The sequence below is a fragment of the Lichenostomus cassidix genome, chromosome Z (genome assembly GCF_008360975.1).
Source record: "Lichenostomus cassidix isolate B80296 chromosome Z, HeHo_3.0, whole genome shotgun sequence".
In the NCBI taxonomy this organism is placed as follows: domain Eukaryota; kingdom Metazoa; phylum Chordata; class Aves; order Passeriformes; family Meliphagidae; genus Lichenostomus; species Lichenostomus cassidix.
Window position 1 is genome coordinate 17,307,462 of NC_139511.1, and position 13,647 is coordinate 17,321,108.

The 13,647-nt window shown below is 41.2% G+C and overlaps 1 protein-coding gene and 1 long non-coding RNA gene across 6 annotated transcripts in view; one reads left to right on the plus strand and one right to left on the minus strand.

The window, feature by feature from the left end:
- Positions 1-668: 668 nt before the first annotated feature.
- SMC5 (structural maintenance of chromosomes 5) overlaps positions 669-13,647 on the minus strand; it is a 45,197-nt gene continuing 32,218 nt past the window's right edge. The window contains exons 18-24 of one of the 5 annotated variants that reach the window (XM_085042789.1): positions 11,911-12,036; positions 11,162-11,257; positions 10,681-10,785; positions 10,349-10,468; positions 7,359-7,538; positions 7,174-7,269; positions 669-1,237 (exon numbers count right to left, since the gene is read on the minus strand). In XM_085042789.1, the coding sequence (XP_084898915.1) occupies positions 1,088-1,237; positions 7,174-7,269; positions 7,359-7,538; positions 10,349-10,468; positions 10,681-10,785; positions 11,162-11,257; positions 11,911-12,036 (873 nt within the window). In that variant the 3' untranslated portion in view covers positions 669-1,087. Of the gene's footprint in view, positions 1,238-6,293; positions 7,073-7,173; positions 7,270-7,358; positions 7,539-8,883; positions 9,079-10,348; positions 10,469-10,680; positions 10,786-11,161; positions 11,258-11,910; positions 12,037-13,647 lie in introns of those variants that run through there. The other 4 variants (XR_014846869.1, XM_085042790.1, XR_014846870.1 and 1 more) reach the window with 4 other exon arrangements.
- Positions 2,964-9,586, plus strand: LOC146424455 (uncharacterized). Its single transcript, XR_014846873.1, has 2 exons — positions 2,964-3,183; positions 9,178-9,586. It is a non-coding gene; the product is annotated as an uncharacterized LOC146424455 (long non-coding RNA).

Below are 13,647 nucleotides of genomic sequence, written 5' to 3' on the forward strand. Positions count from 1 at the left end.
TCTGCTGCTTGGGAGCCCAGAGACACTGCGTGCTGCGCCGGGACCCGGGAACACTCCATTGGCCTCTGCACAGTCCGGGCCCAGAGAACAGCCATCTCTGGTGAGCCACCTACAGAGCGACCCCGTCCAGCCCCAGCTCTTCTCCGCTGCTGCTTTAGGGCTTTTTTGCTACATCACAACCCAACACGCCCCGGCCTGCTGGGACGCCTGCAGAGTTCCTGCTGTCCCTTGCCCGCTGCGCGGGTGAGCCAGCCCCGCCGTGCCAGCTTGGGCTCCCAGCTCCCTGCTCCAGCCGTCCGCCATTACCGCGTGAGGGACTCAGCGGCGCTCGCGTCACAGCGCCCCCTGCCGGCGCGGAGGCATCACCAACAGCGCCCCTGCCGGCTGTGACTGTAACTGCAGCAAGGGGAAGGTGCTCACGGCCCAGGGCAGGCTGGGACTGGGGTTCTGGTTTTGTTTGCCTTGCTATCAAATACTAGTACAGTGCTCTTATTCCTTTTCCCGTATCTTTGCCTGAAAGTCCCTTAATTTCAGTTATAATAATTCAGAGGGAAACGGGGTAATATTATCCATTCCAAAGGAGGCTGCTGCCTTCCTCGGCAGACACCTGTCTTTCAAACCTAGACAAATACTTACCTTTTAATACTTAAAACCTTCCAGATTCTAGCTCATAGTTTGTAGCACATCATTTTATTTTGAATATGTGAATATCAAAGCCTGACATATCAGTTTCACTAGCAAAGTTCATTACCAGGATGCTGTTAAGAAAAATACCCACTCAAAATAAAGCAGACATTAAATCGTTGAATTCTGCTACAACAGGAAAAAAAAAAAAAAAAAAAGAAACTTTGATTTTATTTAAACCTGCCATGGAGAAAAGCAGGTTCTTTGGAGAAAGTGACCACTATGAAAGACTTGAAATTCATGCATTTCAAATGTTGTCAAACATTTGTGCATGTTTTAAAGACTGAAGTTCTCAATTGTCAACTCTTTACAGGTTTGCCTCTTCCACAATTTCTGAATTCTTGAAAGCCAGATGTTTCAAGAAAGATATATAAAATATTTCTGTAGAACTGCGTGTCTACAGTTATACACCACTATGTTCATTCATCCTTGAAAGCCGCCGTTGCCGCCTCTTGAAGTTCTTCGTATTCCATTTGTGTGTTTTCAGCATAAAAGGTCCATTGTAGACAAACAGCACAGTCATCTTGTCACTGTATGTAAGATTCTGCAGGAGCTGATGAAAAACACAGAAACTGAAGTCAAGAGAGCTAGATGTTCCTCATAATCTAAAAAAGCTGAATGAGATCTATGTAAAAACCTACGCTTCAAAAATTTCAATATAGCAGGATTATAGCCTGACAGATGACTTGTACATGTTCCTAGGAACTCCCTCAAAGAGAGTCATTCTTCAGCCAATTTCCATGCATCACTATTCTTATCATAAGTAATTTTTTGTATCTAATCTCTGCTTTCTTGCTGCAAACTATCTGGTTTTTTTCTATATTCAGAGAATAACTCCACTCCACTGTGGGCACAGAATAGTATTTTTTCCTTTTTCCCCAGGGCAGGGCAGGAGATAGTAATTCTACCCAAGTAAGTATGTGTCTCGCTTTAGCCTTGTGCTTCTCTGAGCCATGCAATTTCCATTAGTGGAAACTCAGAACAATCAAAATTACCTAGAAGTTGCCCTGCTATATTCTGGAGTAATTCCAGCCCCTGTACTACTTTTCTGAAGTGTAACAGCAAAGTCGCACACTTATGATAATCCAAATCCTGCCAAGCACAATCCTAGCAGACAAAGACACCATGCAAACTCTAGATTACCAGTAGTACTCAGGATGACATTTAGCAATTTACCTGCAACTGATGCTCAACTTGCTACTTTCCCCAGTCACTTAGGCATTTATGCCTTGCACCAGATGCTGTTGGTTTTTCCCACTTAAATACTAGATTTTATGTTTCTCTGTGCTGAAATGAATCTTGTTGTCAAATAAAGTTATCTAACCTAAAACTGTTAGTAATTCTAATCTTGCTTTACAGTAAAAAAAGGATTAACTCCCAACATGGTGATTATCTGTATGTTTAATAAATGTAATCTGTTTCACCACAGATTCGTATTAAAAATACTAATTTTCAAACCCACTTCTAAGAACATATTCAGTTCATCTACTCATTATGACAGTGAATCACAAGTATACAGAATACAATATTCCTAATCAACTTTACTGCATATTAATTTACACCCTTTCCCTCTGCAACTTGCTTAAAAATATAGCTGGGGGAGGTGTCAACACTGAAAAAAAAAGGGTTGCAATTTTTTCCTGTATTTAGGCATCAGGTACACACATGGAACTCAGCTTAATATGACAAACTGTCACACTTGCTAGTAGGTGACTACATACTTGTTTTCTAGTAAGTGGTGACACACAGCGTGGGCTCAGGAACTGCCACTGGAACAGCAGAGTCTGGCCCTGTCCTCAGCTTGCCCTGTCCAGCCTTTAAATAATTCTCTAATGAAGCCCCACAAACATCAGCTAAATCTTTACATTATGTGCTCAGTCACTAATTTTTCTTGTTACAGGCCATTATAACTTGCCATGTTAACCGTGGTGATCACCTGCTTGTGGGGAGGCATGAAGGGGAAAAGGAGGCACAAAGAGTATCTTCAGCCACCTCTTCATAACCCTGTATCTTGTTGCTAAATAATGGTGCAACATAGTCCTCGAGTTTCCTCTTACCACAATGTTGACTTTTTTTTTGCTTTTTTAAGCTTCTGAGTTTTACTTCTGCTTTTTCATTTTTATTTTCATCTTTCTGGTAAGCTCTACACACTCCATTTCTCCCTGTCTCTATTCTGAGTAATTTGACAATAGACTCAACTTTTAAAACAGACTGTGGACCCCACACAGTAATTTTCTACGACTCCTTACATTTCAGAAGCATAGAGTTAGTTCATCTATCTTTCAACATCCAAATCACTCTGTTCTTCCTCTAAGTAGGAGAGCTCACAGAAAAGCTGATCACAGAAAAGGAGAGGAATCACAAGAAGACGAAAGGGATTAAGTAACACAGAACAGCAAAGAAGTAATGTGGTCAGGAAACATCCAAACTGCATGGATGCAAGCAACCTGCCAGATCAGAAGCAACAAAAACCATCACCTTTCATCTCCCTCCAGTAAGGTCAATGCTATGAGCTGGCTTTACTCAGATCCTTCACTTGCTATTTACTGAAAAAACAGGACATACCAGCCAGATTTTCTAAAATACAGTGTATAACGGTGCAGAACTGATATCTTCATAAAACCAGCACACTATTGACTGCTTGCCTCCCTAGTGTAAAAGTAAGCTTCATTGGTTCAATTTGTCTTAGATCACACTGAGTCTTGGATCAAGATGAATGCAACATTAGTCTCCATTAATAGTGCTCATGAACAGCCACCCTATTTATCCCTTTCAAGCCTTGGCATTGCATCACTGCATCACTAGTAAGTCAAAGACCTTTTTTAAAATTTTGACCAAAGAATACAGTTAAACTGGTCACTCTTGGACCCAAAGTGCGGCAAACAGGAGCAGGCAAATGGGTGTGACACATCACTGAGGGCATGGCATGGCAGTTTGTGTGGCAGTTCATGCAGGCATGGCAACCAGGCAGGGTTGCAGTCATCCTCCTGCTAGTAGGGTTTTTATTTTGTGTTGGGGTTTTGTTTGTTTTGGGATTGGTCTTTTTCAGCAATGGCATCATCAAAAGCTATAGCTAGTAAAAGTGTGCCAACCCAAACAGAAAGCCCCAAGAAGGACACATCTGTCCAGACACATTCCTCTAAGGAGTGCTTGAGCCTGTCAGTAGTACATGGGGATGGTGCAAAAGATGCCTGTCTGGGGTGTGAACAGGTGAATGATCTCTGTCTGGGGAGGAACTTAGGGAAGAAGTAGAAAGACTAAGGAGTATTAGGGAAAGGGAAATAGATGGGTGGAGTTTCACCATTCCATCCCTGAGAGAAGCCCACCAGGAGTCACAGGACTCCCATGCCTCCCAACCATTAAGCAGAAAGTGGAGACCTAAAAGAGGAAGGCAAGTGGAAATGGGTCCCTACTCAGGGAGGAAATGAAAATTCCTCCTGATCCCCAAGAAAAAAATCTGCCCAGACAGCCTCCCAACTCCACTCCATCTGTGAGACAGATCTCTACCTCTAGCACAAAAAAGAAAACAAGGGTAGTCATAGTGGGTGACTCCCTTCTGAGGGGAACAGAGGGCCCTCTGTGTTGACCTGAAGTTATTTCAGGATCACCAAACAGTGTTCTTGTAGGTGACTTCAATCTGCCAGATATCTGCTGGGAACTCAACACAGCAGAGAAGAGACAGTCCAGGAGGTTCTTAAGAGGGTGTGGAGGACAACTTCCTGTCACAGCTGGTGAGTGAGCCTACCAGGGGAGGGGCTATGCTACAGCTGCTGTTTGCAAACAGAGAAGGGCTGGTAGGAGATGTGGTGGTGGGAGGCTGCCTGGGGCACAGTGATCATAAAATTATAGTTTTCATTATCTGGTGAAACGAGGGACATCAATAAAACTTCCACACTGGATTTCTGGAAGGCAGACTTCGGCCTATTCAAGAGACTTATTTGGAGAGTACCTTGGGAAGCAGCCCTTAAATACTGTCCTTAAAGAGTCCAGAAAGGATGGGTGTACTTCAAAACAGAAATCTTGAAGGCACAGGAAGAGACTCTCCTTGTGTGCTGAAAGATGATCCGATGAGAAAAACAACAGGCCTGGATGGGCAAGGAGCTTTTGAAGGAACTAAAGAAGCAAAAGAGGGTGTATCACCTTTGGAAGGAGGGCCAGGTATCTCAGGAAATGCTTAAGGGAGTTTCTAGGGCATGTAGGAAAAAAATGAGACAGGCAAAAAACTAGTTAGAATTGAATCTAGACACTTCTGTGAAGGACAATAAAAATATTTTTATAAATACATTAATGGCCAAAGGAAGGGCAAGGACAACCTCCATTTTCTATTAGATGTGGGAAGAAATTTAGTAACGAAAGACGAGGAAAAGGCAGAGGTACTTAACACCTTCTTTGCCTCAGCTTTCAACAGAAAGACAGGTTGTGCTCAGGACAACTGTCCTCCTGGGCTGGTAGATGGTGTCAAGGAACAGAACAGCTGCCTTGCTATCCAGGAGGAAGCAGTCAGAGACCTGCTGAGCCACTCAGATGCTCATGAATCTATGGGACCAGATGGGATCCATCCTAGGGTGATGAGGGAGCTGGCAGATGAGCTTGCAAAGCCTTTCTCCATCATTTCCCATCAGTCCTGGCTCAGCAGGGAGGTCACAGGTGACTGGAAGGTGGACAATGGGACACCCATCCACAAGAAGGGCTGGAAGGAGGATCCAGGAAACTACAGAGCTGTCAGCCTGACCTCAGTGCCTGGCAAAGTTATGGAGCCTTGGTGCCATCACACAGCATCTACTGGGGGATCAGACGCAGCCAGCATGGGTTAAGGAGAGGCAGGTCACATTTGACCAACCTGATCTCCTTTTATGAGCAGGTGACCTGCCTGGTGGATGTGGGAAAGGCTGTGGGTGTTGTCTACCTGGACTTTATCAAAGCCTTTGACGCTGTGTCCCACAGCATCCTCCTGGAAAAGCTGGCAGCCCACGGCTTGGACAGGAGCACTCTTTGCTGGGTCAAGAACTGCCTGGATGGCTGGGCCCAGAGTGTGGTGGTGAACACTGCTGAATCCAGCTGGCAGCCAGTCACAAGTGGTGTCCCCCAGGGATCAGTGCTATCTTCACTGATGATCTGGATGAGGGGGCTGAGTCCTCCATCAGTAAATTTGCAGATGACACCAAGCTGGGAGATGTGTCAATCTGCTGCAGGGTAGAAGGGCTCTGGGAGGACCTGGCCAGGCTGGATAGATGGGCTGAGTCCAACAACGTGAAGTCTAACAAGTCCCAAGTGCCGAGTCTGCACTTTGGCCACAACAATCCCCTGCAGTGCTACCAGCTGGGGACAGAGTGGCTGGACAGTGGCCAGGCAGAAAGGGACCTGGGGGTACTGGTCAAGAGTCAACTGAACATGAGCCAACAGCATGCCCAGGTGGCCAAGAAGGCCAATGGCATCCTGGCCTGTATCAGCAATAGTGTGGCCAGCAGGAGCAGAGAAGTCACTCTTCCCCTGTATTTGGCACTAGTGAGGCTGCACCTTGAGCACTGTGTCCAGTTCTGGGCCCCTCAATTTAGGAAAGACGTTGAGATGCTCAAACCCAGAGGAGGGCAGCAAGACTGGTAGTGAAGGGCCTGGAACACAAGCCCAGTGAAGAATGGCTGAGGGAGCCTCAGTTGTTTTGCCTGGAAAAAAGAAGTCTCAGGGGAGACCTTATCACTTTCTACAACTACCTGGAAGAAGGTCATAGCCAGGTGGGGGTTGGTCTCTTCTCCAAGGCAACCACTGACAACAAGAGGACACAGTCTTAAGCTGTGCCAGGGGGAGTTTAGGTTAGACATCAGGAAAAAATTCTTCACCAAAGAGTGACTGGGCACTGGAATCATCTGTCAAGGGAGGTGGTGGAGTCAACGTCCCTCAACACATTTTAGAAAAAGACTGGATGTGGCACTCAGTGCCATGGTTTAGTTGATCAGGAAGTGGTAAGTCATAAGTTGGACTTGATGATTTCAAAGGTCTTTTCCAAACTAGTTCATCCTGTTTCACCTTTTCTGAGCCTGCAATACAGGAAAACTATTCAGGTAATAATTTGGGACTCTTATAGTTCTTCTGACGTCACCAGCACTAGGCCTGCTCCTCCTTCAGTACCATCATGACTTGTCTGGAATTTCATCTCTGCTATACTCTGAATTCTGTGTTAGCTAGAGGCATTACTTTTTACTACCAGCCTTTTCCACGGTAACCCTGTCCACTGGTAGATAGGTAGGAAGTATCATGTGTTAACTTCCAGTGAGGCCACAACTCCAGAATGGTTTTTTGAGGAGATGACCTTGGTGTAAGTTGTCTGAATGCTTGCCTTGCTGTCCTTAAAATGGATAAATCCTCCCAGTTTACCCTTTAATCTAAAATTCTTAGGTAAAACAGAGGTAAGTTATACAGTGTTAATCAGTGTATTACCACGCAAAATCCACTTCTCCTATACTTTAAACTTTCTATTTCATTTTCACATACCTTTGGTGTAATGAAGAAGTACTGAGATGTCCCATTTTTACAAGCAGTTTCCACAACCATTTCAAAAACTCTTCTCTCATTCATTGGATCCATTCCCTGAAAAGAAAAAAAAAAAAAAAGTCTGTTCTTTCCACTATACCATAACCACCACGTAGAAAGAGCATTACTGCACTATTGATTCTCACCTGATTTATTTCATCAACAACCCTGAAAGGACATCTGTTGAGTTCTTGCATAGCCATCAGGTACAACATAGTGGAAACAGTTTTCTCACCTCCACTATGATGATATGGAGTCAATTCATGAAGTTCAGCGCTACTGTGGAATTTGACTCTAATGCGAATCCCATACTTCTCATACTCCTCCTGTGAAAGCCAATACCTGTTAAACTCATTTTCTTTGTACTACAGACTATTTTATGATGACATGCAAACTAAAGGACATTTAAACAAATGTACTACAGGGGTATACTAACTACTCAGGTTCAACTTAAAAGCAATATATTAAGTCTGTTTCATCTACGTGTCTATTAATTCTGTTTCATCTATTTTCCTTAGCTCTTATCTACTTTTGTTAGAGAATTTTCAATACCATTCCTTCTCCATGACTATTTGTTAATTACTGAATCCATCTTAAGAAAGGCTTTAGATGCAGTGAGAACATCAACAGGAAAATTAAAATCTTGGCTAGAAAAAAAGGAGAAAGCAATGTCCCTATAAATCCCATTCATCAGAAAAAAAATGCATCAGGATACACGATACTATCAATTTGAACAGTGGAGTAATGGTGTGTGTGTGTAGGTTGAGTGTCAACCTGAACCTCTTTAAGTGCAAGCAGCCCAAAATCCACCAGGACAGCCATTTCCTTTCCATGCTTCAACAAGGAAAACCACACACAAGGATTCCAACCCTGGCTTTTCTTTAACATGAAAGTGACACTTGTCAGCAGCTCAGCCAATGATGCAAGGTATCAGGGTAACAGATGGGGTTCAAAACAAAGACCATGCAAGGAAATGCATTCATGCTTAAGACTAAAAAGAAATCTTCAGAGTACTCTCTATTATTTGTGAATTTGTATTTGGCAGCCACTGAGTTAGCTCAGTTGGTCAGAGCAGGATACTAACACCACCAAGGCTGTGGATTCAATCCCTCCGTGGGCCATTTATTTAAGAGCTGGACTTGATGACCCTTGTGGGTCCTTCCAACTTAGAATATCTGTGATTCTGCAAGTTGTTCTGATTACGACTTCATGTAAGGAGAAATAAAACCCAGAATCTAACATCTCTAGGTCCGCGGTAATTTTAGGAGCATCAGCACAGACTGAAACTAGGTTTGAAAAAGTGAACAAGATAAAGGCTAACAAAACCCAATAAAAAGGATTCACATCCAGCACAGCTGTGTTGGCATCAAAGTCAGACTTTGAGTATTGGCAGACTACTTGGAATGCCAGTTCGTATAACTGACAGACGTTCCAAAACTTGACAAGAGTGATGCTCAAAATTCCTTGTGGTGAATCCAGGAATGTGGGGGTTATCATGGCTAGCACTCTAAATTCTGGCTAAGTATTCCCAAGTTAAGTCACAATGTTCACAGAGGCCTCTGCTAGGATGTTAAAGGAGAACCCAGTGAAGTGTTTCACGCAGTATCACAAAATTAATTAGGTTAGGAAAGGCCTCTTAGATCAGAGTCCAACCTACGACTGAACACCAACCTGTCAAATAGACCATGGCACTGAATGCCCTGTCCAGTCATTCCTAGAACACCTCCAGGGATGGTGACTCGATCACCTCCCTCCTCAGTCCATTCCATGTTTAATCACCCTTCCTGTGAAGAAATTCCTCCTGTTATGCAATGGTGACAGTAGGTAGCTTAGTGTCACCAAGGACATCCACAGATCTCAAGATTCCTACAAGGCAGAGTTACAGAGGCTTGAACTTCAGTGTTACAGAACTATTTCTAATAAAAAGTAGTTCTACCTCAAGAGTCTCCCTCTTCATATCTACAGGTGAGGCAAAAGGCTCTCCTGCACAGAAGGGTAAGGAATACAAACTCGAGAACAGATTATCCATCTTTCTGGATTGCACTCATTGATCCCTTGAGAAAACAAGTTTTACTGACTGGCACAGTACTGCTAGCTAATCTCTTAGAACTATTTGTGACATCTTTGCTATAGAAAAGCAAGACCTTCCAAAGAAGAGATTCAGAAAGGCGCTCCAGATTCCTTTAGCTTTTAAACTGCTTTACCGTTCCTTCTGTGTTCTCTCTCCCAACGTACTTTTATTTAAAAGATAGTTTTTTGTGTAATATAGATCTGTCTAGGTAATTATCAAAAGACCTGGAAAGTCTGTGCTTTAATGTTCTGCTGTTTCATATTACTAGTCTCCAAATAAACATTTTTATGCAGTTCATATAAAGAGCTTTAAGTCACTCTTCTGACCTGAGTAATAACTGCCACTGCTATTTTAAGAAAAGCTGTTTGAGTAATTTACAACAGCAAAATCCCCAAGAAAAGAGAGTATGTGTTAACTTTGACTATTGCATAGTGTATGTGTTAATATATGAAAGCCTTGAAATCATCATTTCAGTCAATCAGTTTAAAACAAAATGCCAAATTTCTCTCTTCTGTTCATTGCACTGAGTATTTCTCCCCAAGTTCTACTGAAGCTTTAAACTCTTCACCAAAGGTAAACCCTACCTATAAAGGTTACTGGGAAAGTAACAGCATGAGCCAAACGACAGCTGTTTTCAGAACAGACAAAATGCCCCCAGACTCCAGGAGAAGGTACATGTAGAACCAAAACAATTCAACACCTAATAACAGAAGATTCAGATGATAATAGAGGACACAAATTAGCTAAAAATGCAGAATAAAATAATGAACTTCATAAATTTGAGTAACAGCTAAGTAAATACGTTTTTAACCAAGCTCTGTAAGTTGCAGGCCTATTCCACAAGTCTGGATGTGAAGTCCTATGTGTTTGGATAGACTCACTTGCCTTCAATCAGACTGGTAAGCCAGTTCTAGTACACCCAAAGTGTTGAGTAAAAGTTCAGTGTTTTTTTTAAAAAGAATATCTCCACATGACAACTTGTTATTTGTCTATAGCAATATATGAGTGAAACATTATGCAAAAAATATGGAAGTTATTCTTCTATGATGAAAAAATCAATCATACCTCATTTTCCACATGAAGATCAACTTCACCAACACACTGCATAGAACTAAAGAACTTACTGAACTTTCCATTAATTTTTTCAATCATCACTTTCAAGAGGTTTAGCCACTTTTCTTTGACCTACAAAGTAGACATATCCATGTAAAATCAATTTAAGAACTGAATTTTCCCTTGGACATAGTATTTAAATTGAAAAAACCATTGTAATCAAGGAAGCTAATATCTCCATTTACACTCAAGATAATTTGAAACGTTACCCTTTCTTTCTGTGCATACATTCCTACACTGATACGGGATTATAATGATACAGAAGTGATAACTTGAGCTATTACCTGTGAAATGTTTTGCTTATAGTTATTCAACTCAGTTTTCTTTCCCTCCAGATATTCTGCCAACTGCTGTATTTCTCGTGTTTGCCTATTGTATTCTTCAACAACCTGCCAGAATAAAAAACAAGCAGTCAGCAAAATATTTGCCAATTCTCACCTTGACTGCAAAAATATCACACTGCACTGATATTGTTCAAACACAAATACAGAGACTTCTGCACTGCACACTAAACAAGACAGATTTCTAGCTTTAAAGCAAAGAAACTGCAAAGCTTTGTTTCTCTCAGATTATTCCAACTTTTTTTTAAAGGCACATTTTTAAAGAACCTACTTCAAATCTGAATAGATGCAGAAGCTGGCATTTACAGCACATTGTTCCTGCCATCTAGCTTATTATACCAAGAGATCTAGCACAGAGTGGGAAGCAAGTACAACGTGGGTAGAGGAGGAGGGAGAGAGGATGGCGGGAAAGAAGTAAACAGACCGAAGCACTGAGGCCTGTGAAACAGGAAGCCCTGGTTTTCTCTTCATTCAGATAAGCATCAATTTCCTCCAATGTGTTTGGAAGAGTCTGAAAAGCCTGCAAGACAAAGGATGCACGTATTACAAAGCAATACTAATGAACAACTCAAGTTTAGGAAAAAAAAACCCACAAAAAAACCCCCATAAAATATTCTGTTACTTTAAATCAGGGTGTCACATACTCAAAAATTAACACAGCAAGATTCCCTCACAAACTATTGCAGATAGAGAAAGAAGGCTGGAAGTGCTATTACATAACTAAGAACCACAATTAGTCGCTCCTTAGTTGCCCTACCTTGTGCAGGCACAGATACACAGAGATTTGGTATAAGACATGGACTGTGTTAGCTACCTAAGCCATGCAAACAAATACTTCTAAGAGTCTGGGAAGACATCCAGGGATGTAGGTCAGCCCAGACTTCAATTCTTTTTAGAGTAGGAAGCTAGATAAATATGGCCTCAACTCATTTCTGTGAAGACTGTGGATTTCAATTGAAATCACTGATCAAATTTTCTTTCCCCCATGCACAAAACAAAGCGGTAGTCAAAGGATATCTCAGCACTACTTCAAAGCTGCTTTAAAAGGCTAATAACAGTAACAGCAGTACATGAGATCCTTTACTGGGAGCCTTCTAATAAAAAATATAGGATATTCTTTGCAGGAAAAGTTAGAAATTCAAGAGACATGTAGAAATTTCTTTTTATACATACAACTCGGAATTCTTCTGGAAAATCCTGATCTGGACCCAATCCGCAGACCTGTCGAGCTTGTTTCAACAATTCCACACACTTCTCATAAAGAAGCTGCTTCCTACTATCCAGTTCATGAAAACGTTGCTGTTAGAAATATGAAAAAATATTTTAAAAACCCACCACCACTTTTCGGGGGTTTTTTTAAACATTATTGTTAGTTTCTAGAGGTAACACTAGGATACTAGCAACAAACCTCATCTAAAGCAGAAAAGGTAGGTGAAACCAGACTGTTAAAATATCCACAAAATTTGTGTCAACTAATGTAAGTTATTATACCTCTCTGCTCATCAAGTTAACAGATGCCAAGGTAATTTGCTCAAAAAAAGTTCTTCTAAAACAGCTGAATTTATTTCTCTCAACTTAACAAATGCGCATGTAGATTAAAGAGTTTTACCTTCCAAGTTTTATTGTTGTGTACTTCAGCTAAATATAGGAGCCCTCCAGTGGTGAGAAAAATTCAGTTTTCATTTGGAAGTCATACATTTAGAGAAACACTTGTTCCACAGTTGTAAAATACAGTACACAGACACTGATAGTCACTCTCATTACTTTCTGGAAATTTAATTGATCTTTATTTACTAAATACAACTGAAGCAGTAGCAACAGATATGATCATTAATGATCATCTTGCACACAAGTTAGGGCTGCTGTTCTCAGCATGTATCAACTCAAAAACCTGTTCTTCCTTCTCTCTCCACCAAGCACTACAAGATAGATCTTTGCACTACAGATGAGCATTTCACGATCTCCACAAACATACTATAAAAGTATTTTTTTTTACTGCATTGGTGTTTTCAGAAAGGTTGGAAAATTTTTTAGAAGAAGCCTTTTTTTAGATTACCCCCTCCATTTCATGAAGTCTATTGCACAGGAGGGAAATGTCACATGGGTTGCAAGGACTGGCATTAGAGCTGTATAGATAAAACAGTAAAGAGAGGATATCCCTCCTTTTCTTTACAGCAAAGATCTCAGGTTATACTGAACTAGCAAAAATACATCTGTACAGCACAATGGTTACATTCCATTCAGTATCTGCATATGCCCTGTAATAGTATTTTGGATCCCACAAAGTTAAAAGTCAACTGGCTTCATATGAAATGTTTTGACATGATAATAAAGGCAAAAGATCCAGTGAGAGGCACCTATACTTTTTTTATACAAGAAGCATAAATTTTAGGTGTTTGATCATTTCCAGAGCCCAAATCAATTCTGAATCATCTGAAGTGGGAAATCTCAATTCTCAAATGTACATAAAGCTCCCACTTAAAGGGAGCTCTGCAGAGCACCATGAAACAGGATTTCAAGTTGATCTGTAGGCACTTAAAATCTGAAACAAATTCAATACCTGAATATGCCTGATCCAAGCTAAGGTAAGTAAAATTCTTCTGTGAAGAGGAAAATGCATGTTTGGGAAGAGAAATTTCAGTATATTTCTGTTGAAAGACTAGAAAGCAATAGGTATTTGATGTGACCATGAAGTAGGTTCTTGAAAAAATTCACTGACAGTTCAACAAGCTAAGTTTTAATTTTAACTCAGCTTTGCCAGCCTACTGTCAATGGCCATGTGCAAAATAAAATTTAGATAAATAGTAATAAAAATACACAAGTTTTTAATATATAGAATGAACAAGGAATCAAAGTACATGGTAATGTTAATGTTCCTGTTGATTTCCTGAAGGGGCCTCAGCAGGATTC